The sequence below is a fragment of the Oryx dammah genome, unplaced genomic scaffold, assembly GCF_014754425.2.
Source record: "Oryx dammah isolate SB20612 unplaced genomic scaffold, SCBI_Odam_1.1 HiC_scaffold_2, whole genome shotgun sequence".
NCBI classification, from domain to species: Eukaryota; Metazoa; Chordata; class Mammalia; order Artiodactyla; family Bovidae; genus Oryx; species Oryx dammah.
The window spans coordinates 159,536,137-159,563,758 of record NW_024070186.1 but is presented as its reverse complement, the minus strand read 5'-3'; the positions used below and the strand labels follow the sequence as shown (position 1 = coordinate 159,563,758).

Here is a 27,622-nt window from a genome sequence, read left to right as displayed (position 1 = left end):
TTTACACGGCGAGGTATAAAATCGGGTTTATTGCGGGAAGTGTGGAGGCAGAGGGAGAGCAGGGAGCGTCCGAGCTGTCACTGCCCTGTAGCTGGACAGCAGGCTGCATGGCCAGCTAGGCGGGAGAGAGGGAGCCCCTGGCCATCACAGGATGGGGGCAAGGAGCCACTGGCAGGGGCGCGGCTCCCTTAGCAAGCTGCAGCCTTGGGTTGGTGGGGGACATCGGCCTGTTGCTCCCGGCTGTGCCAGAAGACAGGAGAAGGGGATGGCCCCGCCCCCATCATCTGGGTCTGCCTCTCCAGCATCAAGCAAACCTAGGCGACCCGGGACAGTCTGCCCAGTGTGGGCTCCCACAGCCCCACATCACCTGCCCTGGGCATCATCGACACCATGCCTGATTTAAGTTGGAGAAGAGCAAAGGAAACTCCAACAGATGGTGTAAGAGTCCCCTGGTTTCTGCCTGCTCTGCTATGGGATGGCCACACCCTGGCAGTAGGTGCCCAAGGAGTGCAGAGGAAATACCACGTGGGGCAACTCAGCCCAAAGAGGCAGGAACTTTCCCAAACTCGCCTGCCTTCATCTTGACGTGGCTGCCACGACGACTTTCCACTTTATGGGGCCCAAGTGGGACCACACCTGACAGGAAAGTCCTTGGCAAAGCAGTGGGCTCTCAGGATGGCTGGGTGTTTGCGGCTCGGCAGGCTGGGGCGGGGGGAGGTGTCTTTGTGAATGATGCTTCCCTTCTCTGAGCTTTTCGAGGCCTCCGCAGGGGTCCCCCTGCCCGCCACATCACCCCACATCACGCACTGCTGCAGGCCATCAGCTCCCAGGGCTCTTCTCTGCCAGCAGGGAAACACCATCAAGCATTTTTCCTGGGAGGCCTCTGGAGGAAATGTGAAGCCCATGGATGCTTTGGAGAATGAAAGAGAGGCTTTGTTGAGCAAAATCTAACTGGGTGGGAAGTGCCAGGGTCCTGCGAGGACCTGGAGCATCCTTGACACTGGTGACACGTTAGGTTGGGTTGGTTCCTCTGCTGTCAGGCTGGAGGCTGGCCTCATGGGACTCACTGTCAAGCTGTGTACTTTCCACCTTCCTGATGACACAGAAACACACATGTGTCATGCAAATCCAAACATAGCGGAAGGAGATAATGAAGAAAGTTAAGGATAATAAAATAAAAAATGACCTAGCATAAATAAAATGCAAAAAAAAAAAAGGACAGTTAAGGATTCCTATATTCCCTTCCCCCTAGAGATCACCATCAACTAGGGCATTTTTATACACATACATCACATTGGTGCCTTGAAAACATGAGATTGGGAACTCCTTGGCAGTCCAGTGGGTAAGACTTGGTGCTTCCCCTGCCATGGCCTGGGGTTCAATCCCTGGTTGGGGAAACTAAGATATCAATTGCCAAGAGGCATGGCCAAGAAAACAACAAAAGAGAAACCCCATGTCCTTTAACTGCACCCCCAACATTCCTCACCCTAGGCAAACTTTAATCTACTTTCTATCTCCATAGATTTGCCCATTCTGGACATTTCATAGAAATAGAATCACACAAGTTGTGGTCTTTTGTGTGTCTGGCCTCTTTCACTTCTCATGATGTTTCTGAAATTCATCCGTGTGGTAGTGTGTGTCAGCAATTCATTCCTTTTTATGGCCAAATAACATTTCATTGTTGGAGAAGGCAATGGCACCCCACTCCAGTACTCTTGCCTGGAAAATCCCATGGATGGAGGAGCCTGGTAGGCTGCAGTCCATGGGGTCACTAAGAGTCAGACACGACTGAGCGACTCCACTTTCACTTTTCACTTTCATGCATTGGAGAAGGAAATGGCACCCCACTCCAGTGTTCTTGCCTGGAGAATCCCAGGGACGGGGAGCCTGGTGGGCTGCTGTCTATGGGGTCGCACAGAGTCAGACACAATTGAAGTGACTTAGCAGCAGCAGCAGCAACAGCAACATTTCATTGTATGAATAAACTATATCTTGTTTTAAGCAGAGGGTACCTACAGTCACTAATATTCCAGAATCTCAGAAAAAAAGCAGTGCTTAGTCATTCAGTCGTGCCCAATTCTTTGCAACCCCATGGACAGAGGAGCCTGGCAGGCTACAACTATAGCCCGCCCAGGCTCCTCTGTCCATGGGATTCTCCAGGCAAGAATACTGGAGGGTTGCCATGCCTTCTTTCAGGGGATCTTCCCAACCCAGGGATTGAACCCAGGTCTCCCGCATCATAGGCGGATTCTTTATTGTCTGAGCCACCAGGGAAGCACATGAAGAAAAGCAAGTGTTCAGCAAAAATCACATTCTTTGTACAAACAGGTAAGAGTGAGCAACTGTCATCATTTAGGGACAGTATCAGTCAAGCCCTGGAAGCATCCTGATCTGGACCCTGGAAGCTCAGGGTCAGCCTTACAAACATGATGTTCTAAGAACAGGAGTTGCCGCCCTCCTGTGTTAAGTCTTTTCTGTATACAAGCTTGTATGATATTGACTTACAGACGGGGAAGCAATTTCAGATTCCTGGCATAATTCCCATTTGGTCATGGTATAGGATCCTTTTCACATTGCTGGATTCAGTTTGTGGTATTTTGCTGAGAATTTTTGTATCTGTATTCCTAAGAGATATTGTTCTCTAGTCTTCTTTTCTTGTGTGTCTTTGCTTGGTTTTGGTGCCAGGCTGCCGCCAGCCTTACAGGATGAATTGGGATCTAGTTCCCTGACCAGGGATCAAACAAGGTCCCCTGCATTGGAACATCAAGTCTTAACCACTAAGACCACCAGGGAAGTCTCTCAAAGTATTTTCTAATTTCCCTTGTAATTTTCTTTGAGTCACTGAGTATGTATACAAATATGTTGTTTAACTTTCATGTATTTATGAGTTTCCCAAACTTTTGTTATTGACTTCTAATGTCACTCCACTGTGGTCATACAACGTACTCTATGATTTCAGTCCTTTTACATTTGCAGGGTCTTGTCCGATGGCCTACATATGGTCCGTCCTGGGGAATGTCCCACGTGTGCTTGAGAAGAATGTGAATTCTGCTGTAGGTGGTGGCCTCCTTATTGCTCTGCTCCCTCACTTGTTGTTCAGTTGCTCAGTCGTGTCCGACTCTTTTCAACCTCATGGACTGCAGCATGCCAGGCCTCCCTGTCCAACACCAACTCCTGGAGCTTGCTCAAACTCAAGTCCATTGAGTCAATTATGTCAACCAACCATCTCATCCTCTGTCGCCCCCTTCTCCTCCTGCCTTCAATCTTTCTCAGCATCAGGATCTCTTCCAATAAGTCAGCTCTTTGCATTGGCGGCCAGAGTGCTGGAGTTTCAGCTTCAGCATCAGTCCTTCCAAAGAGTATTCAGGGTTGATTTCCTTTAGGATTGACTGGTTTGATCTTCCTGCAGTCCAAGGGATTCTCAAGAGTCTTCTCCAGCACCATAGTTCGATAGCATCAGTTCTCTGGCACTCAGCCTTCTTTATGGTCCAACTCTTATATCCGTACATGAAAACTAGAAAAACTATAGCTCTGACTACATGGACCTTTGTCAGCAAAGTGATATCTCTGCTTTTTAATATACTCCCTCCCTCGGATCACTTACTTTGGGGGAAAATAGCTGTCCTGTTTGAGGATACTAGAGCAGCCCTAAGGAAAGGTCTACATGGTGTGGGCCTCCAGCCCACAGCCCTGTGAGCGAACAGATCATTTGGAAACACCTACTCCAGCCCCCCTCCTCAAGCTTTCAGATGGCTGAAAGCTTGACCCGCATGGACACCTTCCCTTCAATCTCACGAGAGACCTGTAGCCAGAACTATCCCAACTGGCCACTCGTGAAATCTCAACCCATGGACGCTGTGAAAGGCAGTAAGTATTTGCTGTTCTTAGTCTTGAGTCTTTGGGGTAATTTGTGATGCAGCATTAGATAACCAACATAGTTACCCATAACTCTGCTGGCATTCAGGAGCACACGTCTCGAAGCACAGTTGAACTTCAGGCAGAAGTTTTACCTTTTCTGAAGGAAAAACATTGAAAACATGGGTTAACACTTCTTCTCTTGTTGAAGTTGCCAGAGGCAAAGGCACACCCCTTGGAACAATGACCTCAAGGCCTTAAGGGTGAAGAAAACCAGGCGGAATGACTGACTGGGGAAGTCATTGGGAATTCTGGTTTTCTGATGCCCCAAACTAACTGAGTACATGTGTGCTAAGTTGCTTCAGTCGTGTCCAACTCTTTGCGACCCGACCCCATGGACTATAGCCCACCAGGCTCCTCTGTCTATGGAATTCTCCAGGCAAGAAAACTGGAATGGGTTGCCATTTTCCTCTCCAGGGCATTTTCCTGACTCAGGGATTGAACTCTTGCGTCTCCAGCATTGGCAGGCAAGTTCTTTACCAGGTGAGCCACCAAAGCAGCCCCAAACTACCTATGCCAGGTAAAATAAGCTATTGGAGATTGTGAGCCAGGCTTCACCTTGTCACCAAAAAGATGGGAAGGCAACTAGATCTCGGAGAGGCCACACCCTTCATCCTGCCAAAGGAGAGTCACAGTGCCTCCTTGGTTAAGTCAAACTGGCTTTCTCATGGAAAAGAAAAATTTTAAAGCAGAAATCAAGTTTCCTTTGGTTGTTTTATACAACTTGGATTCATTCCTGTCTAAGATGTGGCCATGAATTAATATGAGACACTTTCTAAAGACTGGTTTTACATTCTGTTTATTTGAAGAGAAACCAAGTTCAGTTCAACATGGTTAATTATTTGCAAAACTGTGTGTGCATACTCGTTAGTACATTCTTCTAGAGCAGTCTATATTTTTTAAACAGATTTTCAAAAGATACTACCATCTGTAAAAAATGAAGACCTCTTAGTGTAAAAGAGAGGAAAGAAAATGGCAGTTAGAATGGGAGTGTTTGCCTGTTTGTTTGGCTGCACCGTGTAACTTGAGGGATCTTAGCTTCCCAACCAGGGATTGAACCCAGGCAGTGAGAGCCTGGAGTCCTAATGACTGGATTGCCCGGGAATTCCCAGGGAAGTTGTTTTTAATAATGGGACAGTTTTAGGGACTTCCCTGGTGGTCCAACCCTGAATATTCATTGGAAGGACTGATGCTGAACCTGAAGCTCCAATACTTTGGCCACCTGAGGCAAAGACCTGACTCACTGGAAAAGAGCCTGATGCTGGGAAAGATTGAAGGCAGGAGGAGAAGGGGATGACAGAGGATGAGATGGTTGGATGGCATCACTGACTCAATGGACGTGAGTTTGAGTAAGCTCCAGGAGTTGGTGATGGACAGGGAGGCCTGGTGTGCTGCAGTCCCTGGGGTCGCAAAGAGTCAGACACAACTAAGCAACTGAACAATTGGTGGTCCAGAGGTTAAGACTGTGCTTCCAGTGCAGGGGGCGTGGGTTCAGTTCCCTGATGGGGGAATGAAGATCCCACAGGCCTCACAGCCCCACCCCGCCAAAAAAAGGGATGGGACAGACTTAGGTGTGTTTCTCGATCCAGGAGAAGGAGCCAGTGGGAGGTAGGGTAGGAGACTCTAAAAAGGCAGGAAGCCCAGGGAACAAAGCTCTCCAGACGGTGTCGGCCCCCTGGGGTGTCTGAACCTCAGCCTGGCAGAGCGTCTTGTCCCCGGCCCTGTCTGTACCTGGGTCCTCCTGCTGGGCCGGGCTGGGGAGCTGCTCCCGCTGCCGCAGCGCCTCCAGGCCCGCCAGGTCGGGCGGGTGGCAGTGCCCTCGCATCACTGTCACCCGCGGGCCCTGGGTGATGGCGCGGCTGCGGCAGCCCTTACGGGCCTGATCCCGGCACATCCAGTACACTTTCTCCCCGGCCGCCTTCTCCTTCCTGTAGAGGAAGGACTCGTACACCAGGAACCGGCCTCCGAGGGAAGTCCTCAGGAACTCCAGGGGCTGGGGGGCTTCTGGAAGGAACGTGCCGTATGAGTGGGGCACCTGGGCAGGGCCCCGGAAGCAGGGCGCAGAGCTCCAGCCAGAAAAGTGGGGACCCCTGCCCCCACCCCAGCCTGCGCCACAGGGCCCTAGGGACTGAAGCTCAGGCCGCCTCAGCCCTGTCAGCTTGGGGTGCGGGCTGTCTGTCTATCTGAGGCCCTTGGGGCTACCGGGGAGGCTGGGCCCGCGGCCGCCCAAACCCTGAGTTTTCCCGCAGGCCCCTGCTGACCCAGCTCGACCTCCACACCGGCTGGCAGGCACCCCAGGGCAGGGGCTGGACTGGAACACTCTGGCAGGCCCAAGGTTGGTCTGGACAGTGCACCAGGGGCCTCCCTGCTCTGGGGCCACCCGCCCCTCGGCCAGCTGATGACTAGTCAAATTCTCCCTCAGGAGACATTTTAAGACTCTGAACGGAAAGCTCATGACATGTTGGGGTTGGGGTGGTTGGAAGGGAGGGTGGGGAGAAGGCAGACAGAGGGTCCCCCAGGTCTGGGAGCACTTCCCGCAGCTCCTGGTATCACTCCTGCCCTTCTCCAGCCGCCGGAGGGGGTCTTCCCCTGAGACCCCAGCCCCACCAGGACCAGCGCGGGAGTGTGGGGCCTCTCCCCCCAGGAGCTCACCGCCCAGGGGGACAGACCCACCCCACCTGGGCCACAGGAGGACTGTCCCACCAGGCTCCCTCCAGTCTGCACCCTGGGCTGTCCCCAGGGAGACCAGGCCCAGCCCCCACCCGCCTCCCTCGCCCGCACCTGAGCCTTCCCTCTGGGCCGGGGTGGGGAGCTGGTCCCGCTGCCGCAGCGCCTCCAGGCCCCCCAGGTCGGGCGGGTGGCAGTGTCTGCGCATCACCATGACCCGCAGGCCCTGGGTGATGGCACGGCTGCGGCAGCCCATGCGGGCCTGGTCCCGGCACGTCCAGTACACTTTCTCCCCGGCCGCCTTCTCCCGCCGGTAAAGGAAGGACTCGTACACCAGGAAGCTGCCCCCCAGAGGGGTCCTCAGGAACTCAGGGCCTCCTGGGGAGAGATGGGATGGCTTCAGGGGAGGGAGGCAGGGAGGGTGGGCTGCTGTTCCGAGGTGTTGAGAGGGGGACCCAGGAGGTTCTGATTTGAGAACTCCCTTCCCGCCGTCCAGACATGGGAACCATGCAGGGGAGGGGGGTGGGGGGGGGGGTCAGGAGCCGGGGGGGGGGGGGGGGGGGGCGGCCGCCGTCAGCGGGGGTGGTGCATGGCTGGAGGGGAGGTACGGGATGGGGGGCATGCTTCTGCTCTCTCTGCACTCAATGAAAACGAAAAAGGCACAGGGCACAAACTGGAGATGCAAGGAAGGGAGGGGAGGAGAGGGCAGAGATGCTGACGCAGGTTAGAGGCTGGGCAGAGGGGGCACCTGGTCAGAGCTAGCAAAGCAAGGGCTCGCCCAGCCTGCGGGGGCTACTGTCAGAACAGGCAGAGTCCAGCGGCTGAGCCCAGGGCAGGCTTCGTGCCTGAAGGGCAATGAGACAGGTGCCCGTCTTGGGGAGCAAGAGTGTGGGGCGTGGGGAGAGGAGGAGGAAGTCTGCAGCCCACCCTGTTTCCCTGCCCGAGTCCCTGGAGCCGGCAGCCAGGCTGGGCGCTTAGGTCTGGGGTCTCTCCCATCACCAGGTGGGTCTCACCTTCAACCTGGCAGACAGCCAAGAACCACTGGACACATGATCAAAGATTCTCACGTCTTCCACAATCAAAAAGTCAAGATTCTTACACCAAGTATCTCATATGAGACCAGGTAAAACAATTTAAAGTGTATACAACAATCATTACCAGGAATTCCCTGGAGGTCCAGTGCTTAGGACTCCTCACTTTCACTGCTGGGGACAGGGGTTCAATTCCTGGTCGGGGAAAGATCCTGCAAGCTGTGTAGCATGCCCCGCCCCCCCGCAAAAATAAATCATTCTCCTTCAATTTGTGCTGCTTTATACAACTGTGTGATTGACAGAAAATGGAAGTAAATGGCATATACCTGCTTGGAAAATTTCACCTGTTGACAAAAAAAAAAAAAGGGGGGAAAGAGAGGCAAGCTTTACCCTAAAAGGCAGGGACCAAAGAAACCCACAGAGAAAAGGCACTCAGAGACAACAAGGCCACTGCCAGGGCCTGGGTGGTGGGGTGGGCTTTGTGCTCTGGGACGATGGGTCAAAAAGGAGCTCAAATACAAGAGTGAAAGTTAGAAAGTAAATTGAAGGACTGGAAAGCAAAATCAAAGAAGTATGTGAAAAATGGGGAGTTGAACGTCATGGAACATGAGGAAATTTCTATGAGTGAAGGACACGAGTTTCTGGCCTGAAATGGCCCCGAGTGCCCCCAGCATAGCAACGTACCCCAGGGGCAGAGACACGACCTTACACCTTCAAGCAAAGACCCCTCCACATGCGTAGGATCAGTCCCGAGCACAGAGACCAGACGGCCACCGAGAGGGAGCCACAAACAGCCTGGTCCCACTCGGCCGGGACGGTTTATGGAACAAAAGTACAGCAGCTGCATTGAGAGGAGGGGGCAGCGCGGGGGGAACTGCTGGGTTGCCCCCATCTCTGGTCGGAGGTCAGCAGGCAACGAGGGGATAAAAGACCAGCTGAAACGGTAGATGGAGGCAGGCTTCAGAGAAGAGGGAAAGAACAAAGGGGCTGAGCGGTTACTCAGGATGGGAGTTGAGGGTGAGGATGGCAAGGGGTGAGACCATCCCCAGGTACACAGAAATTACAAGGAAATGGGACAAAAGGAGTCGGGAAGAAAAAAGAAGGAATGAGAGGTCTCGAGTTTGAGAGAATTTTAGGGCCAGCCAGGCTCTAAAGGCGACTCAGAAAAGTCTGGGATTGGGAAGCCCAGAGGAGGCAGGTGGAGTCATGGATGGACCTGAGCAGAGAGCCCCAGCGAGCAGAGGGCCAGGCCAGGGCTGCTCTTGGCAAGACGTTAATATGTGAGTTACTGCAGCCTCACAAGGGTCAGACACGGGCCCTGTAGGGCCGTCGAAGGTGGGAGGAGGGCCCAGGACCCTCATTGAGCAGCCCTGAGGGACAATGGCAGGTGCTGGAGGAGACCAAAGCAATCACAGGACCGTGTCACCTTCAGCCCTCAATGCTTGCTACTTTTCACAGTGTCAGCCACCTCCCCTGGAAAAATGACAAACCGCCCTGTGTAATCAGCTTCCTCTATAAATCCTATTGTAGTCTTCCCTTGTAGCTCAGCTGGTAAAGAATCTGCCTACAATGCAGAAGACCCAGGTTTGATTCCCAGATTGGAAAGATCCCCTGGAGAAGGAAATGGCAATCCACTCCGGTATCCTTGCCTGGAGAATCCCATGGACAGAGGAGGCTGGCGGGCTACAGTCCATGGGGTTGCAAGAGTCAGACACGACTTGGCGACTAAACCACCACCACCGCCATAAATCCTATACGTGCGAAGCAAGAAAGGAAAAGACGAGAAGGAGCAAAGAGAGCCCGGGTTGATCCGGTGTGCAGAGGTTCCGGGCTGGTCTGGGCAGGAGGGAGCAGGGGATGAGGTGAGGTGGGGGCGGCCGTGAGGAGGATAGGGAGGGGAGGAGCCAGGAGGGAGCTGCAACCTTCCAGAAGTTTCCAGTAAGGACAGGAGGATGCTTGCTGGAGCTCAAGAGGGCACAGTGGGCAGTCTGGGTTTCCTGCCTGTCCACTGAGGATGCCCCCACCCCCCACCCCATCTGTCTAACCAACCTGGGCTTCCTCGCTGGGCTGTGCTGGGGCGTTTCTCCCGCTGCCGCAGCGCCTCCAGGCCCCCCAGGTCGGGCGGGTGGCAGTGCCCTCGCATCACTGTCACCCGCCGGCCCTGGGTGATGGCACGGCTGCGGCAGCCCATGCGGGCCTGGTCCCGGCATGTCCAGTACACCTTCTCCCCGGCCGCCTTCTCCCGCCGGTAGAGGAAGGACTCATACACCAGGAAGCTGCCCCCCAGAGGGGTCCTCAGGAACTCGGGGCCTCCTGGGGAGAGATGGGAGCATGGGTGGGTAGGGGGAACCTGGGACAGGAGCTGGGGGCGCTGGGGGCCAGGTCAGGCCTGGTGTTGCCCTGCCCCACGCCTCCTGGGACCCTGGGGAGCAAGACTGGAGGGAGGTCCGGTCCAGCAGGTGTGGACTCACCCGGGTCCTCATCCTTGTCCTCCTCGCCCTGGGGCTCGGCCGGGAGGTCCTCGTCGTTGGCCATCGGGCGCTTCCTGGGCCGGGGCCTGGTGAGAGTCAGGGGCCCAGGCCCTCTGCGGTAGAGCAGGCTATCCACGCCTTGGAGCGGCTTGTCCTCTGGGCCCCCGGGGCCGCCCGGCTGGGCCCGCAGCGCCGCCATGGCCCGCTCCTGCTGCCGCCGGGCCTTTAGGCCTTCCAGGTCGGGTGCGTGGCAGTGGCCCCGCATCACTGTCACCCGCCGGCCCTGGGTGATGGCGCGGCTGCGGCAGCCGTGCTGCGTGTGGTCGCGGCACGTCCAGTACACCTTGTCCCCCACGGCCTTCTCCCGCTTGTACAGGAAGGACTGGTGCACCAGGAAGCTGCCCCCATAGCAGGTCCGCAGGAACTCCAGGGGCGGGGGCCCTCCTGGGGGAGGAAGCGGGGTGGGGGGCTGGGTGGGCACCGGCCGCGGGATCTCCAGGTGTGCCCCCTGCAGACCGCCTGCCCAGCGAGCCAGAGGCCACGCCCCTCTCCTGGTGGCCAGTGGGGGTGGTCTCAGGGCGGGGCTGGTGGGGAGGGCCGAGCCAGCTCTGACGTGTCACTCCTGGCCATACTTCTGCTTAGGGTTTGTTTGAAAATTGGATCTAGTTTTTGAGCAACACAGGCACACTCCATAAAATAAAATGGGACCAGAAGACACACCTGAGAGACACACACCCTGCGCCCAGCCCCTTAAATCCCTGAACTCTTCAATCCTTTGCAGGTTAGGAAGCCCACGGCCTCAGGGACCAAGCCCACCTCCCAGTGACTGCTAATAAAACCTCTGCAAAAACAAAACGAAAGCCAACAAACAGATGAAGAATAAAAACCTCTGCAAAGACTCCATCTAGCAGTGACTCAGCGACAGCACACGCTGAACTAGGGCTGGCATTTCCCACCCATCAGTGCCCAGGCCCCTCACAGAGAGGCCATCGCCTATCTTGTGAACCTGCAGAACTGCACTAAGGCTGCCCAGGCGCGTGAGGTGGGGCCAGACCTTGAACCCGGGCCACGAAGCTCACGTCTCCCACTAGGCCCACCTCCCCAAACTTCAAAGGTTGCCAGCACTCCGTGGGGCCCACAAACCTCCGGTTTGTGCCTCAGGAAGCTCCGGGAGGACTTGGGCCGCCCGGTCCAGGAGCACTGCTTCTACCCCCACGGGCTTAATGATTATTGGGACGCCTTTATATTTTTAAAATCGTTTTTTGACTTTGAGTGTGTTAAGAAGCCACAAAGGACCCGGGTGTGTCTTTGGGCGTGGTTCCCGCCTGCTCAAGGGTAAGGCCAGGGTGGGGGGTACTTACTGCTCCCCAGCGTCGAGCGTTTCTTCGGGGGCAATCTCAGCAGCGCCAGGGCTCGGAGCCCCTCGTCCTCCTCAGGGGCCGGGTAGCTCAGCACCGGGCCTGGGGTCGGCTCTGGCTCCACAGGGCACAGCCACGGGCCCGCCCCCTCCAGGGGCTCCTCCACCTGGCTGCCGGGGCCCTGGGAACCCGCCAAGCCCTCGGGCAGGGCTGGGCCGGGCCGCTTCTGTCTCTGGCGCCGGGCCTCCAGGCCCTCCTCGTCGGGCGGGTGGCAGTGGCCCCGCATGATCGTGGCCCGCGGGCCGCGGGTGATGGCCCGGCCCCGACAGCCCAGCTCAGTGTGCTCGCGGCACTTCCAGTACACCTTGTCCCCCACGGCCTTCTCCTGCTTGTACAGGAAGGACTCCAGCACCAGCAGGCGGCCCCCAAACGGGGTCCTCAGGAACTCCAGGGGCTGGGTGACTGCAGAAGACAAGGCGGGGGGCAGGTCAGCTGACCTGGAGCAAGGCTTGTGGCCAGGGGCGTGGACGGGAACACAGGGGCTGGTGCGCCCAGGGACACTTTCCTGCCCTCGCCGCACCAGCCTGGGACAAGGTCAGAGAGGCCCTGCTCAGAGCAGGGAAGGGATGGCCAAGGTCACCCTGCCGGAAAAGCCCAAGTCTGAGCACACAGGGCCACAAAGGCTGGTTGGGGGCAGCTGGCTTGGAACTCACCAATGTTTGGCTTGCTAGGTTTCAGTGCCTGGGTCTGGGGCCTTGGCTGGACCACCGCACACTGTTCCTCTGCTGGCAGGATCTGGGGAGTGCCGGCCAGGGTGTCAGGGTCAGCCATCTCCAGGGTGAGGACGCAGTGCACTTCTTCGGGCTGGGTGTCCACTCCATCGCCGCTCTCAGTGGAGGCCGCCAGGAGGACCAGTTCAGAGAACTCCATGGGCTTCGCGGGGGCTTCGAGGACGACATCTGTGCCCGGCTCAGGGGGCTCAGGGGAGGGCTCCTGGCCGGCCTTCACACTCTCGCCCTCCTGCTCACTGGGCTCGGGCAGGGGCATTCTGGGATGGGCGGCCGGGCCCCCAGGTCACGCTCAGGTCTCAGTAGGATTTGTCCTCCACCTCCCTGCAAGGAACCTGGCAGTCCAGGGGCTCTGTCCTAAGGGAGGAGACAAAATCCCATCAGCAGGGACATCCCTGGCATTCCAGTGGATAAGACTCTGGGCTTTTAATGCAGGAGACATAGGTTCAGTCCCTGGTTGGGGAACTAAGATCTCACATGGGAAAAAAAAATCCCATCAGTGGAGGGGCCCTTGGGCCAAGGTTCAGGAGGAATCTGGGCTGGAGGCCAGGGCAGGTGGGGCTGCCCTGTGCCCCCCACGCCCGCTCCCACCTTGGGGAAGGACCTGAATGGAGCTGGAGAACCTGGGCCAGCATGTCTGCTGTCTTGGCAGCCTTGGGACCATCACCTCCCCCAGCCAAACCTCACTCCCCAACTGTAAAAGCAGGGCTCTCCAGGGGCTGCTGGGGTGACCAAGGTACTGACAGCTGTGAGTTACTAGGAATCCAGGCCCACAGGTGCTGAGCTCGGGGTGGAGTGCTTCCATGGGTTTGTCCCATTTAACCTTCACTCCATGTTATGGAAGTTGTTCTCATCGACCCAGGTTACAGATGAGAACACGGAGGCACACGGCCACGGAGCATAGCTGCGGGTCCCGTTGAGCTGGCCCAGGGCCCGCCCTGCACTGCACCTGGGCTACCTGGTCCAGGATAACGGGAGCCGGTCTCCCTGAGCAACGGGCATCGGGGAAAAGCACTTGAGGGATGTGAGCTCAGGTCACTGACCCTCCCAGAAGGCCTGCTGCCCTTCACCCCGACACTCTGTCTGTGTCACCAGGAGAGGGGGCTGGGCCCCCAGGGCACTCTGCAGGCCCGAGGGGAGCCTGGCCCTGGGAGGCCGGCCTCTGGATTCACAAATAGATCCAGTCCCCATCCCAGGCCAGAGGCCCGGGCCGCCCAGGGCTAGGGGATGCCAGGGCCCCACGAGGGCAGTGACTTCTGTCTGAGCTGGTGATGGCGCTGCCCCAGCTGAGTGGGGACAGGGCTCTGGAGGTGTCCAGAGGAGCCGTGGTCACTGAGGGCTCCCTGGCTGCTGGTCAGAAGCAGAAAGGATGGCTGGCAGGGCTGGCCTGGAGACGCAGTCCCTGGGGCATCGGTGTGGGGGCGTCAGTGACTGCTTTGTCTTCTTGGAGGACTGGGTGGGATGCATGTCCGGGCCTTTCCCACCTCTCAGTAACAGCCCAGAATCGGACCTCAACCTTTCGGCTTCCCCGTCTGTGAGCTGTCACCCCGGGTCCCCCATTCCTGCCGCGTGGCGTTTCCTGGTCTGGGGCCCACGTGCAGCTCCCCAAGGTCTATCAGACCACGCGCGGCGCTCCTGAGTCTCCGAGGAGGCGGCGCCAAGGCCATCGAGGGCAGGAGCAAAGCCCTGTCCTGACGGGCGGGGACTCAAGGAAACCTAGGAAACAGGTAAGGGGACGCCTGACGGATTCCCCGGCCAGATCCTTCCTCTAGCATCATCCTCCAACCCCTGCTGCCCCTGTGCGGCCCACCCCACCCCTCAGGCGGGCGCGGCGGCCCTGGGGACCCGGGGGCATGTGTGATGGCCGAGGCGGGGCAGCGGCGGCGCCTCCGCGCGCGCGAGGCCGCTCTGGAGGGAAAGGCTTCCGAGAGCAGCCCCGCCCCCTTTACCACCCCGCCCCCGCGCGCTGATTGGCCCCGGCGCACGTCCGTCCGCCGGGAGCTCGTCTCCGCGGCTTGAACGCTGGGGGTTGAGGGGGTCAGGAACGCGGTGTCGACCCCGCGTCCTTCCCACGACACGGCGAAAGGCCGCAGGGAGCCAGCCCTCCCTTCCACAGGCCGTTCAGACAGCTCAGGCCGCCAAAATGTTGCGGTCATTGCCCACCCAGCACGCACATTCCTATGCGACCCTGCGCTCGGTCCTCAGTGGAGGCAGCAAGGACCCTGACCTCAGTCTCATGCGATCAGAGGCCAAAGCCTTCCGACACAGAACTCCCACATTCCGGTGGAACTTCACCCAGAGTCATGGGCACCCCGAGACAGTGTAATTCTCTCAACTGAAGCTTCTGTTTACAAAGCTTAAAATATACCCACTCCAGTATTGCCTGGAGAATCCCCATGGACAAAAGGAGCCTGGCAGGTTGCAGGCCTTGGGGTCGCAAAGTGTGGGACATGACTGAGTGACTAAGCCATGTGCATGTACCTCAAAGGATACGGAACAAATTCCAGTGCAACAAAAGAGGTAACACCAACTGTGGCTGACCACAGGCTGTGGAAAGGCTTGGGTCCTTGCAACGGGCGGCAATTTAGATTTGATTGAGGGTTCCCATTCTCAGCCACTAAAGGGCCTTAAAGTGTAGACTGTTTAATGACCGCAAATCTTCCCATAAAGTATGCAGGCCCCTCTGCAATATGGTTTTGAACCTGAACTGGTCTCTGTCCTGGACTGGTCACTTGCTTTAGCCAACAGAGCATGGCAGAAGCTTGCTGTGGGGGGTCACCCTCTGAGACTGGGGCCCTGAGACTGCCAGGGAAGGAAGCTATATGAGGGGTCACACAGAGGGGATGGAGGCACTGCCAGGCCTGGAGGGAGACCATTTCCACTGTCAAGTTCAGTGACCCTCCAGTTGGGTGTAACCACAAGAAAGAGCCAGGGAAAAGTGGCCCAGGGAACCCATGGAACCCTGATCAATAATAGACTACGGTTAGTTTAAGCCAATAAGATCAGGGCTCATTTGTTATGCAGCAGTAACTGATATTCTTGGCAAGCAACTGAACATAGTCAGTTTTGACTTTTTGATAGATGGAATAATACTAATGGATGTGGAATATCCAATATCAAAGTGCTTTTGAACTCTTGAACTCTAAGGGTCATCCAACACAAATTTTAAATCCCTCAGATGCTCACATTTGAAAGACTGGAAACTCAGTGAGAGGAACAAAATATTAAGTATAAAGGATATCAAATGAGAATTGTGCATTTTAAGAATCTGTAATATGAAATAAGCCAAACACAAAAGGACAAATGCTCTGTGATTCCACTTAGATGATGTAGCTAGTCAAATTCATAGAGACAGAAAGTCCAACAGCAGTTGACAGGGGTTGGTGGGGAGGAGGACTGGGGACTTAGTGTTTAACGGGGACCATTTTGGGCATCCCTGGTAAAGAGCCCGCCTGCAGTGCAGGAGACACGGGAGAGGAGATATGGGTTCAACAACCCACTCCAGCATCCTTGCCCAGAGAATCCCATGGACAGAGGGGCCTGGTGGGCTATGTCACAGTCAGACACGACTGCGCATGTACTCATGGGGACTATTTCAGTTTGGGAAGATGAAAAACTTCTGGAGATGGGTGGCGGTGATGATTGAACAACTATGTGATTGAACAACTAAGTGACACTGAACTGTCACTTAAAAGTGGTTAAAGTAGTAAATTTTTATGTTTATTTTACCACACATGCAAATAGAATTATTTTTAAAACCCCACAACTATAGCAAACTATACATAGTAATGCTCCATCTATCATCCTGATGAATGAGGTTCTCCACACAACGCACATTTCTGATGAAAGTTATTCCTCCATGATTCTGAATTTTACAATTTCTCTTTCACAGTTCATCCATTGAGGATGAATGCTTCTTAAGCTCTAATGACTCATCACTGTCTGGATAAAGAGAGCATACAAATTTTATCCTGATTGGGAGAACGAAGTGTCCAATCCAGTTCCCTTGGTACCCCCACACCAGGGCCCTTTCTCCATCTGAACGATCTGCTTTCCCTGGTCCCCAAGCCTCTCTGCCTCCTCTGGGTCTCTGCATTTAGAGTTCTCAGGCCTAAGCTTCTCGTTGTTGTTGTTCAGTTGTGTCCGACTCTTTGCGACCCCGTGGACTGCAGCACGCCAGGCTTCTCTATCCTTCATCATCTCCCAGATTTTGCTCAAACTCATGTCCTTTGAGTCAAAGATGCCTAAGCTTCTCATGTCTCCTAAATCCTAAAACAAAAGCTCACAAAACCCCTCCTTCCCTCAACAGTTAGACTTTTTTGGAACAGTCCACACCCCTTCTCTGCCAGGCCATCTAGCACCTGCCCCCTGACTCTTTAGACCACCATCTTCCTCTTTGGCCTGAGTGCAGGATCGGCACCTGCTGGGTTAATCCAAAATCCATGCTTCTCTCCCAAACACCTGGTCTGGCCTGTATGTGGTCTGTCCATGCAATGGAATTTATTCAGCCTTAAAAATGAATGAGGGCTTCCCTGTGGCTGAGTGGTAAAAAAAAAAAAAAAAAGGAAATCCACCTGCCAAGCAGAAGACACAGGTTCAATCCCTGGGTTGGGAAGATCCCCTGGAGAAGGATATGGCAACCCACTTTGCCTGGAAAACCCCATGGACAGAGAAGCCTCATGGGCTAGAGTCCATGGGGTCGCAGAAGAGTCAGACACGACTGAGCAACTAGACAACAAAACAAAAGGAATGAAGTTCTGATACATGTTACCATGTGTATGAACCTTGAAGACAGTACGCTCAGCGAAAGATCCCAGACACTAAAGTTAGCATGTGGTATGAACCCATTTACGTGAGATGTCTACTAGGGACGGAAATTAGATTTGTGGTTGACGGGGGTTGGACAGCAAGGAGGGGGAGATTCAGGAGTGATGCTAAGGGTTTCTTCTTGGGGGAATGAATATGTTATAAAGTTGACTGTGAACACACTAAAAACACTGAATTCTACACTTTAGATGGGGGAATTGTATGCTATGCGAACCATATCTCAATAAAGTTGTTTAAAAAAAAATCCTTATAGAGAATTCCCTGGACCAGGACTCAGTGCTTTCACGGTCATGGATTCAGGTTCAGTCCCTGGTCTTGGAACTAAGAGCCTGAAAGCCAAGCAGTGCGGCCAAAAAACAAATCATTATAGGTATGACTCGAGTCCCCAGGGTCACTTGGATAAAAAACAGTCTTCACCATAAACAGGCTTCTCACTCTTGGGCTTGATTTCTTCCCAAAGTGGGCATGGACTATATATTAAGATATTTGGTAAGTTGTTAATATCATATTGTAAAAACTTTATTGAAAACACTTTTAAATGTTGAGAATGTAACACTGATAAATTATCCTCAATTCTGCCACTCAAATGCACTTGTTTCTATTCTTGTATTAGTGTCTTTAATATACGTTTAACTTTCTGTTGGACATACATGTGTTCAACATGTTTGTTGTTTTATTCCTCTTTATAGAGTGGGAGGCCCCCACCTGCAGATCACATGGATCTCTCCTAAAGGACCCAAGTATTATGTTGTATAACCAGGCCCCGAACATGAACACAAATCCAAGTCCTCAGCGCAATACCAAAATAGAGCCACAAGAGGGTGATGTTGCTCCTTGAGTACAGCATCCTTGGTAGAATTAGATGTACCACAGGGGGCGCCAGTGATAAAGAACCCACCTGCCAATATGCAGGAGACAGACATTAAGAGACATTAAGAGATACCGGTTAAACTCCTGGGTGGGGAAGACCCCCTGGAGAAGGGCATGGCAACCCACTCCAGTATTCTCGCCTAGAGAATCCCAAGGACAGGCTACGGTCCATGGCGTCGAAAAGGGTCAGACGCAACTGAAGGGACTTAGCACGCACACAGTGTTTATAGAACTAGAATTTGGGAGTTTTTCCACGTTGGACAAATAATTCAGGAAGACTTCCAAAAAAAAGTTTGTATTTACAAAATATGTTAGGTAGAAAGCGAAATCCAGTGAACAAATTCAGCAAAGATTACAATTTCTAAGCTGTTGCTGTTGTTTTAAAAAAAGACCAAAATACTCCTTGGATGGTGACACTGCCTCTAGACCTCAATACACTTCATTTCTTCTGGCTCATCTCAAGTCTGGTCACATTTGTTATTTATTGACTAATTTATGTATCTGTGACTTAAAAAAAAAAAAAAACTATCACTGGGAGGAAATACCTCACAATGTTAAAACTAGTAAGAAAAGCGATTAATTTTTTTTCATTAAATTTCTTCTGTTTTCTCAACTTTGTTTACAATGTTCGTGAGCTCTTTACAGTGGGGAAATATCACACACTTTAAAGATAAGCTGCACCTCCTTGCTTGGTAATTGTTTTCTTTAACTCCATATCTCTCAGGAAAAGCAGAGATTCCATTCCTCTGCAAGATGTGTCATAAAAGAAGATAAAGAGGAATAGAAATCATGGGGCAGAGAAACAAGTGAAAATCAAGAATCCTGTGGGCTCTGCTGTGGGCTTTGCAGAGCCTCAAAGACTTCCAAGACATGTATTAAGCACAAAGGGAGAGATAATGACTCAACAGTGGAGAAATCGCACAGACACAACCTTTAAGAGCTCAAGGCCAGCTTCATCGGTAATAAGACACACCAGCACCATGACCTCCTTGACGAGTCACACCGAGGAGGACACAGCGTCATCTTTGGCGATGTTCCTGCCCCGAATGAGCACCCCCAGACAAGTCACCTGGAGGGACATTCTAAACGACTGACCAAGACATGTCACAGTGTCAAGGTCATCACAGAGAAAGACAGACTGAGGACCTGTCACTGGAGGAGACACAAGGACAAGATGCAAAACAGGATTTGAGAACAAAGGATGTTAGGGGCCAAGCTGGTGAAATGAGCATAAGGTCAAGAGTTCAGGTTAATGGTACGGGACCAGTGTGGATTTCCCGGACTCGATCACCACATGTTTGGTAAGATATTGATATTCAGGGAGACTGGGTGATGAGCACAGGAGAATTCTTTATTTTTATTTTTTTTGCATTTTTTTAAAAGAGTCTAATATTAACTCAAAATAAAAGGATTTTGAAGACCTAAGTTTCAAACCTATAGACACAGCGGAAGTTGACAGAGAAAATAAGTGAGCCATAGGCCTTCTGGGTGGAAGCAGGAAGAGAGAAGGGAGTAGGGTGGAGGAGAGGAGGGGATACCAAGGGGACACTCCAATCCAGAGCCACAAGGCTGGTCCTCGAGCTGGGACCTGAGCCAAGAACAAACATCCTATGACATCACAGGTACCTCAAGTGCAGGGACCCATTGATCTCTCTGCACCATTGCCCCCTCTGCTTCTGGGGAAACTGAGGCTCGGGCCTGAAGCGAGTGCCCCAGGACCACATGGGTAGTGACAGCCAGGTCTTCAGAGCTGTACTGATTGGCCCTACATACCATCTATTTTATGGTTTAGTACTGTGGCTTGGAGAAGGGAATGGCAACCCACTCCAATATTTCTGCCTGGCTACAGTCCATGGGGTCACAGAGAGTCAGACACGACTGAGCATCTAACACACTGTGGCTTCCAGCTGATCTGGCCACCAGGAGCCACCGTCGGGGTCTGGAAGGTGGTGCAGGGAGCAAGGAGCTTCAGGGAGAAGCGACCTGCCTGGCATGGCTGCCCCAGCGCTGTCTGCTCAGTGCCCCCACCCCCAGCTGCTGCACTGCTGCTAAGCCATTTCCGGTTTAGCTTCTCAGCTTTCACCAGCAGGGAGAGCGATGCAACTCCCAGTGAAACCTTACAGTACTTTCTGTTTTCCCAGGTGGGTTCCGACCATATGTGCTTCAGGAATCCGACGGACTGTGGTTACATGCCTCATAGTCGCCAAACGCCATTGAGGTGCCTGGGGCTAGGCAAGGGCTCTGCATAGGTTATTTCATTTTATCTCCCAAATACCTGCCTCCATTAGGCCTGCTGTTCTTTCATTCACTGGTGGCTCAGGCAGGAAAGAATCTGCCTGCAATGTGGTAGACCTGGGTTGGGAGTGATCCCCTGGAGAAGGGAACGGCTACCCACTCCAGGATTCTCACCTGGAGAATCCCATGGACAGAGGAGCCTGGTGGGCTACAGTCCATGGGGGTCACAGAGTCAGACATGACTGAGCGACTTTCACTTTCACTTTCTTTCACTCACAGAGGAGGAAACTGAGGCTCACTTTTAGGTTTCTGTGACCAGGGGGACTGAGCTGCTAAAGCACAGCCAGCGTGTGAACCTCCTGTGTCTGTTTTCTGGGCTTATACTCCTAAAATGAGTTAAAAACGGTTCTTTTTAAGTTGAGGATTCTGACCCATAGGTATTGACAGGTATCAATGACGGAGTAGGGTTAAGGCCAGTGGTTCTCAGTCAGGGTGCTCTGCCCCCCAGGTAACACGTGGCAAGGTCAGGAGACATTTCTAGCTGTCACAAGTAGGGTGCAGGACAGGCTCCTGGCCTCCGTGGGTGGGGGCTGAGGATGCAACTCAGATCTCGGGGAGCCCCCACCACCCGCAGGAGGAAGGATCTGGTCTAAAACAGCAGCAAGGTTGAGGCTGAGAAACCCTGCTGAAGAGCGGTGTTTAAAAAAACAGCACAGAAAGGGTGCACCCATATAGTGAGGTTAAGTTCAGTTTTCACGAAGCTTGTATTTCAATTATTTGTGTATGTAATAGTTGGGGTGTTTGATACTTTTATTTTTAAATTTACTTTTTATCGGAACACTTGATAAAAATGCAGATGCTTGGGGGTGGAGATTCCTGGAACTCTGCCTGGTTACCTCCCCACCAGCCAATTAGAAGAAAGTCACGCACCCTGCAGCCTCCACCCCAAATTTTGCCTATAGAAACTTTCCCCTGAAAGTTGTCAAGAGGTTGGGGGTGGTTTCTGACCATGAGCCATCCATCTTCCTTGCTTATGTAATGTTAGTCGCTAAGTCATGTCTGACTCTTTGTGACCCCATGGACTGTAGCCCACCAGGCTCCTCTGTCCATGGAATTCTCCAGGCAAGAATACTGGAGTGGGTGGCCATTTCCTTCTCCTTGCTTGGCCCTGCAATAAACCTTTCACTGCTTAAAAAAAAAAAAAAATTCAGATGCCTAGATTTCCTATCCAAAATTGTGAGGGTGAGTCTAAAATCAAATTCAAGAATCTGGAGTTTTAACAAGTACCCCTTGAGGCTCTGGTCCTGGTGGATCACGGACTCGGCTTTGTGAAACACTGGACTAGATGCTCAAAATTTTACATACTCAAAATTCTCCAAGCCAGGCTTCAGCAATACGTGACCCATGAACTTCCTCATGTTCAAGCTGGTTTTAGAAAAGGCAGAGGAACCAGAGATCAAATTGCCAACATCCGCTGGATCATGGAAAAAGCAAGAGAGTTCCAGAAAAACATCTATTTCTGCTTTATTGACTATGCCAAAGCCTTTGACTGTGTGGATCACAATAAACTGTGGAAAATTCTGAGAGAGATGGGAATACCTGACCACCTGACCTGCCTCTTGAGAAATCTGTATGCAGGTCAGGAAGCAACAGTTAGAACTGGACATGGAACAACAGACTGGTTCCAAATAGGAAAAGGAGTACATCAAGGCTGTATATTGTCACCCTGCTTATTTAACTTATATGCAGAGTACATCATGAGAAATGCTGGACTGGAAGAAACACAATCTGGAATCAAGATTGCCAGGAGAAATATCAATAACCTCAGATATGCAGATGACACCACCCTTATGGCAGAAAGTGAAGAGGAACTCAAAAGCCTCTTGATGAAAGTGAAAGAGGAGAGTGAAAAAGTTGGCTTAACGCTCAACATTCAGAAAACGAAGATCATGGCATCTGGTCCCATCACTTCATGGGAAATAGATGAGGAAACAGTGGAAACAGTGTCAGACTTTATTTTGGGGGGCTCCAAAATCACTGCAGATGGTGATTGCAGCCATGAAATTAAAAGACGCTTACTCCTTGGAAGAAACGTTATGACCAACCTAGATAGCATATTCAAAAGCAGAGACATTACTTTGCCGACTAAGGTCCGTCTAGTCAAGGCTATGGTTTTTCCTGTGGTCATGTATGGATGTGAGAGTTGGACTGTGAAGAAGGCTGAGCGCCAAAGAATTGATGCTTTTGAACTGTGGTGTTGGAGAAGACTCTTGAGAGTCCCTTGGACTGTAAGGAGATCCAGCCAGTCTATTTTGAAGGAGATCAGCCCTGGGATTTCTTTGGAAGGAATGATGCTAAAGCTGAAACTCCAGTAGTTTGGCCACCTCATGCGAAGAGTTGACTCATTGGAAAAGACTCTGATGCTGGGAGGGATTGGGGGCAGGAGGAGAAGGGGATGACAGAGGATGAGATGGCTGGATGGCATCACTGACTCGATGGACATGAGTCTGAGTGAACTCCGGGAGCTGGTGATGGACGGGGGGACTGGTGTGCTGCGATTCATGGGGTCGCAAAGAGTTGGACACGACTGAGCGACTGAACTGAACTGAACTGGACTAGATGCCCTTGAGGTTCGGTGGCCGGAAGATCCGTGGCCACCCTGAGAAGGATCTGACGTTTCCCTTGTGCAGGACATCACGTGAAGTGTTTCTCACACGTTATTTCATCTGTCACAATGTACAGGTTCCTTCATTAGTGTGTTAAACAGAATCGTTAATGTTTGTTTATTTTTACATCGACGGGAGATTCATGATTGCATCTTGTTAAAATGATCCTTTAATAACAATCTAACAGGTCCCAGACACCTTAAGGTATTTTGGGGACCTCGAGTGGAATCTGCCCAAATTTTTAAGTAGTACAGATGAAATCTGGGGGAGAAAGCTTGTTGGGCATGGCTTCAGTACCTTGGGATAACATATACCAGACTTTTAAAAGTCCAAACTGAGGTTCCTTACAGAGACTTCCAGCAAAGCAAACTCAAGAAGGCCTACAAGGTGAATTAGCAAGCGTGCCACACCTGTGTAAATGATCAGCTCTCCCACCCCATCTGACAGGACCACCCTCATTTCATGCAAAAACGATCTTTCGTTGAAATTATGAGGCTGTAACGGAAATTTGTGCATCAGTGGAAAATTGGGCTTTGTCTGGAGCACAGCCTTTCAGGTTATACCATTCTAGCCTCTTGTTGCCTTTGAGCTGCTTTTATAACTCTGCACAGCTAACAGAACAAGGCAAAATAGTTCTAGCCTGTAGACCCATTCTTGCTTTCTCACCATGTAAATTACAGATTAAGTAAGCAATTTCTCCAGGTTTGCCTCCATGTATGCATTCATGTCAATACTCCTGACCTACAGTCTTCTAGAATCTTTGGATTCCCTTGCAAACTGGTTATAAGATCTTACTGGTTCCTGGATTACTGGGTTAAGCAGAAGCTTGAATAAGCATTCATTTTATATCTGCATGAAAGAGTTTTATTTCCTCTGTTTTGGTCTTAAGCCTCTGCTTTTCAAATCTCCCTGGTCTTTGGTATTATAATCTGTGGGCTCCAGTCTGCAATTTTATTTACTTGTTTTTTTTTTAATTTATGTTACTATTTTGTTTGGCTGTGCCAGGTTTTAGTTGTGGCACTCAGGATCTTCAGTCTTCATTGCGGCATGCGAGATCCCTAGCTGCAGCCCATGGGGTCTAGTTCCCTGACCAGAGATCAAACCTGGGCCCCCTGCACAGGAAGTGCAGATCTTAGCCACTGGACCACCAGAGAAGTCCCCAGTCAGCACTTTAAAAAATCACATAGGAAATAACTAACCTGCATTGCATGTAATAAAAGTAAGCATTATTTTATGAAACTTCTATTTGCATTACATTTGTATATTTGTTCTAGGTGGATTTAAATTGTTTTCTTTTCTTGGATGATCACTGTTTGGAGGTAAATACTTGGGCCCTAATGTGTTTGTTTTATAATATTTTCTTTTCACTCAGTAAAGAATGACTGGAGTATTTTTAAGTCAGGCAGATGTGAATGGAAAGTGCAAGAACCTCACAGTTTACGGTTAATCGCTCTCTGATGCTTTTTTCCTCCCCTCCCACATCGAGTACAGAGCAAATTTGAGTGCAATACTCAGCTTGCCTGCTCTGGTAAATCCAGCAACCAAGAGACACATAATATTACATGCAAACTGTTTTCAAACACCAGTGGGTCCAAGCCCTAAGATCCCCGCTCAGCTGCTGATGGAGGAGCAAGAGAATTACCTTCATAGACAAGTAAGAACCACCTTCATGGTCCGCCAACACCCATCGTCAGCGCTGGCTTGCTGGGTGGGAGACCAGGGGCAAATCCCATCACTTCTCTGGACTAATTTCACCTGGAAACAGGAAAAGTGGTGACTGAGATACTGTACATGAAATTCTTCCATAAACTCTGAGTCATCACATAAAAGAAGGGGGTGACAGAGGATGAGACAGTTGGATGGCACCACTGACTCAATGGACATGAGTCTGAGCAAACTCAAGGAGATGGTGAAGGACAGGAAGCCTGGCATGCTGCACTCTTCGGGGGTCACAAAGAGTTGGACATGACTGAATGACCGAACAACAAATATCACATAAGAACAGGGAGAACACTGTCCAGGCTCAGGAGGGGATCCGAATGATAGAAAGGGGAGGTGCAAAGGTCCTGACATTTGAAAAATGTCCTGGATGATTCTAAAAGCTGCCTGCGCCCCACTACGACATGCACACTGATTGGCTCACGGGCCCTCCCGTGATCTGATCTGTATCACACGATCTGTATGTGGTCTCAAAGTGTGCACACGGGCATTAATGCTGGGAGAGGGGAAGGTAGCAGTGATCCCCCCAAAGATTAAGGATTCTGTTCCAAAGCAGGGCTTCTCAACCTCAGCACGGCTGGCCTTTGGCACCAGATAATTCGTTGTCATGGGCGCTATCCTGTGGAATGAAGGATGTTCAGCAGCATCCCCGGCCTCTGCCTGCGAGATGCCACCATGTGCTCAGTCATGCCCAACTCTTTGCGACCCCATGGACTGTAGCCCACCAGGCTCCTCTGTCCATGGAATTTGCAAGCGAGAATACTGGAGTGGTTTGCCATTTCCTCCTCCAGGGGATCTTCCCAACCCAGGGATGGAATCTGAATCTCTTGAGTCTCCTGCATTGGCAGGCAGGTTCTTTACCACCACCACCACCTGGGAGATGCCAGTTGCATCCCTCAAATCCTGACAACCCAGGTTTGCTGAATGTCCCCGGAGGACCACTGCTCCAAAGCAGTTTAGAGGCAGAGGGCACAGAAAGGGAGATTTCAGCCAATCGGACTCCTGGCCCCAAATCTCCTAACCCCTGTAGATCACAACCGTGGCGGTTTGCACGCTTCCTGTATCAGGCCTGACTCGTCCTCACGTCCCAGGACACTGGGTCATACCATCTTCCACGCCCTTCTACCCACATCACCTTGGGGCTTCCTCTCCCACCACCTCCCTTTTTAAAGCAATATTTCTGCATGCGTCTGGAGGGGCCAGGTCTTGGTTGCAGTACGTGGGCTCTCTGGTCCTCATCCCAGCACTGGTGATCTTCTCCTTGCGGTGTGTGGACTCTCAGTTGAGGGCGGGGGGTCTAGTTCCCTGGGGTGCGTGCTCAGTCGTGCCCAACTCTTTCGTGACCCCACGGACTGTAGCCCGCCATGCTCCTCTGTCCATGGGATTTCCCAGGCAAGAATACTGCCATTTCCTTCTGCAGGGGATCATCCTGACCCAGGGATGGAACCTGAGACTCCTGCATCAGCAGGCAGATTCTTTCACCACCTAGTTCCCTGACCAGGGATCAAACCTTGGCCTCCTGCATTGGAAGCACAGTCTTAGCCTCTGGATTACCGGGGAAATTCTGCCTTTTGTTTGTTTGTTTGTTCAATTTGGCTGCAGGGACCTGAGGTTCTGGGTCTGCAAACTCAGTTGTGGCATGCAGGATCTAGTTCCCTAATGAGAGATGGAACCCAGGCCCCCTGCACTGGGAGCAGAGTCTTAGCCATTCAGCCACCAGGGGAGTCCCCCCACCATCTCAACTGCCTTTCTGCCCAGCATCCAGATTCTCCCTATGAAGTACTGACTTCCTAAAGCTCAGTTCGAATCATTTCCTTCTCCAGCGACAGTGGTGTCCATCTCCATTATAAACCGTCCACAATCTAGCCTCCAGCTTCCCCAAGTCCATCTAGGAGCTTTTGGGAGAGGAATAAAGTAAAATTGCCTGAACTGAACTAAGTCCTAGAAATGATTTTGGCCTGGAAAAGCATTAAAGTCAGAATGATAAAAAATACACCCTTTCTTTGGAACTGAAGTTTACATGTGATTGATTATCTGTTACTGAAGTTCAGCATCCTCCAAACGAAAGGGGTAATGGAAGCGAAAGTGTGTGTGTGTGTGTGTGTGTGTGTGTGCGCGCGCGCGCGTGTGTGTGTGCTCAGTCCTGTCAGGCTCTTTTGGACCCCTGTGGTGGTTAAAGCAAGGGCTTCAAACTGGTCAGACTCATTAGGTCCTGAAATCAGTTTAATGGGTTAGCAATAGTCTTTTTTAAAAAAATGGAAAGAAGAGAATAGACTAGAACAAGATAGGATAGAATTAGAACGCACGTAGAGTAGATCTGGCTGCGTCATGTGAGGTTGGGGTAAGAATCTCCCTTTAAACTTCTCTCTCAGTAATAGGCATCTACAGGCATGTCAGATATATTTCTCACTATAGGTTGAGTCTAAAAAGTTTGAAAGCACCAACAGGCAATCTATATATTCAGCAGTGGAAGCAGGTGTAACAACAGCAAAAAGTGCAAGGTCACTGGACCTCCGGAGCTGCAAAGTCAGGATGGGGCTCGGGTGGATGCCAGGGCGGGGGCAGTACTGGGTGGGGCGGACACAATCAAGGAAAGGCAAGCCCATGTGGGGCTCCCTGACTTGGGGTGTCGGGGCTCAGTCCCGGGGGTCGGGTGGGTTGCGGGGGTGGAGGAGAAAGGAGGCTGCGAATCGCAGGTGAAGAACAAGGAGGCGGCCTGATGGAGGGACGTAGAGTCCGAGGATACCCCACTCCCCAGCATCAGCAGCCCTGGGGACCCCCGGGAGAGCCCGGCTGGGGGCGCAACCACGCCGAGGGACCCGAGACCCTCCCCGATCCGCTGGGGCCCGTCCTCACCGGGCACCGGCCGGGCGGCGACAACAGCGGGGCCCTCCCTCTCCGGAGACCGAGCCGCGCGGCGGGTCCTCTGGCCTCGGGCCGTTGCAGCCACAGACGTCGACCTTGCGGCCCAGGCCCCTCCGGCCACCGCAACCCGGGTGTCCACCCCCCGCCCCCACCTGCCCTCTCGGGAACGAGCCCCGTGTCGCGCGCCCCGCCCCGCTGGCCGTAGGGAGC

The 27,622-nt window shown here is 52.5% G+C and overlaps 1 protein-coding gene across 5 annotated transcripts; it reads right to left on the bottom strand.

The window, feature by feature from the left end:
- Window positions 1-27,622, bottom strand: FLYWCH1 (FLYWCH-type zinc finger 1). Of its 5 annotated transcripts, none has more exons than XM_040254921.1 (10): window positions 27,404-27,622; window positions 24,471-24,583; window positions 12,156-12,587; window positions 11,446-11,904; window positions 10,085-10,528; window positions 9,663-9,926; window positions 6,697-6,960; window positions 5,647-5,919; window positions 3,943-4,015; window positions 1-1,093 (listed from the first exon to the last, which is right to left on the bottom strand). In XM_040254921.1, exons 3-10 carry the CDS (start codon window positions 12,487-12,489, stop codon window positions 1,012-1,014), a joined length of 2,193 nt encoding a protein of 730 aa, XP_040110855.1. In that variant the 5' UTR covers window positions 12,490-12,587; window positions 24,471-24,583; window positions 27,404-27,622; the 3' UTR covers window positions 1-1,011. The 5 variants fall into 5 exon arrangements, 3 of the variants coding, with proteins under 3 accessions (XP_040110855.1, XP_040110866.1, XP_040110876.1); XM_040254932.1 differs by having other exon boundaries at window positions 4,011-4,015; XR_005723552.1 differs by having other exon boundaries at window positions 5,647-6,960.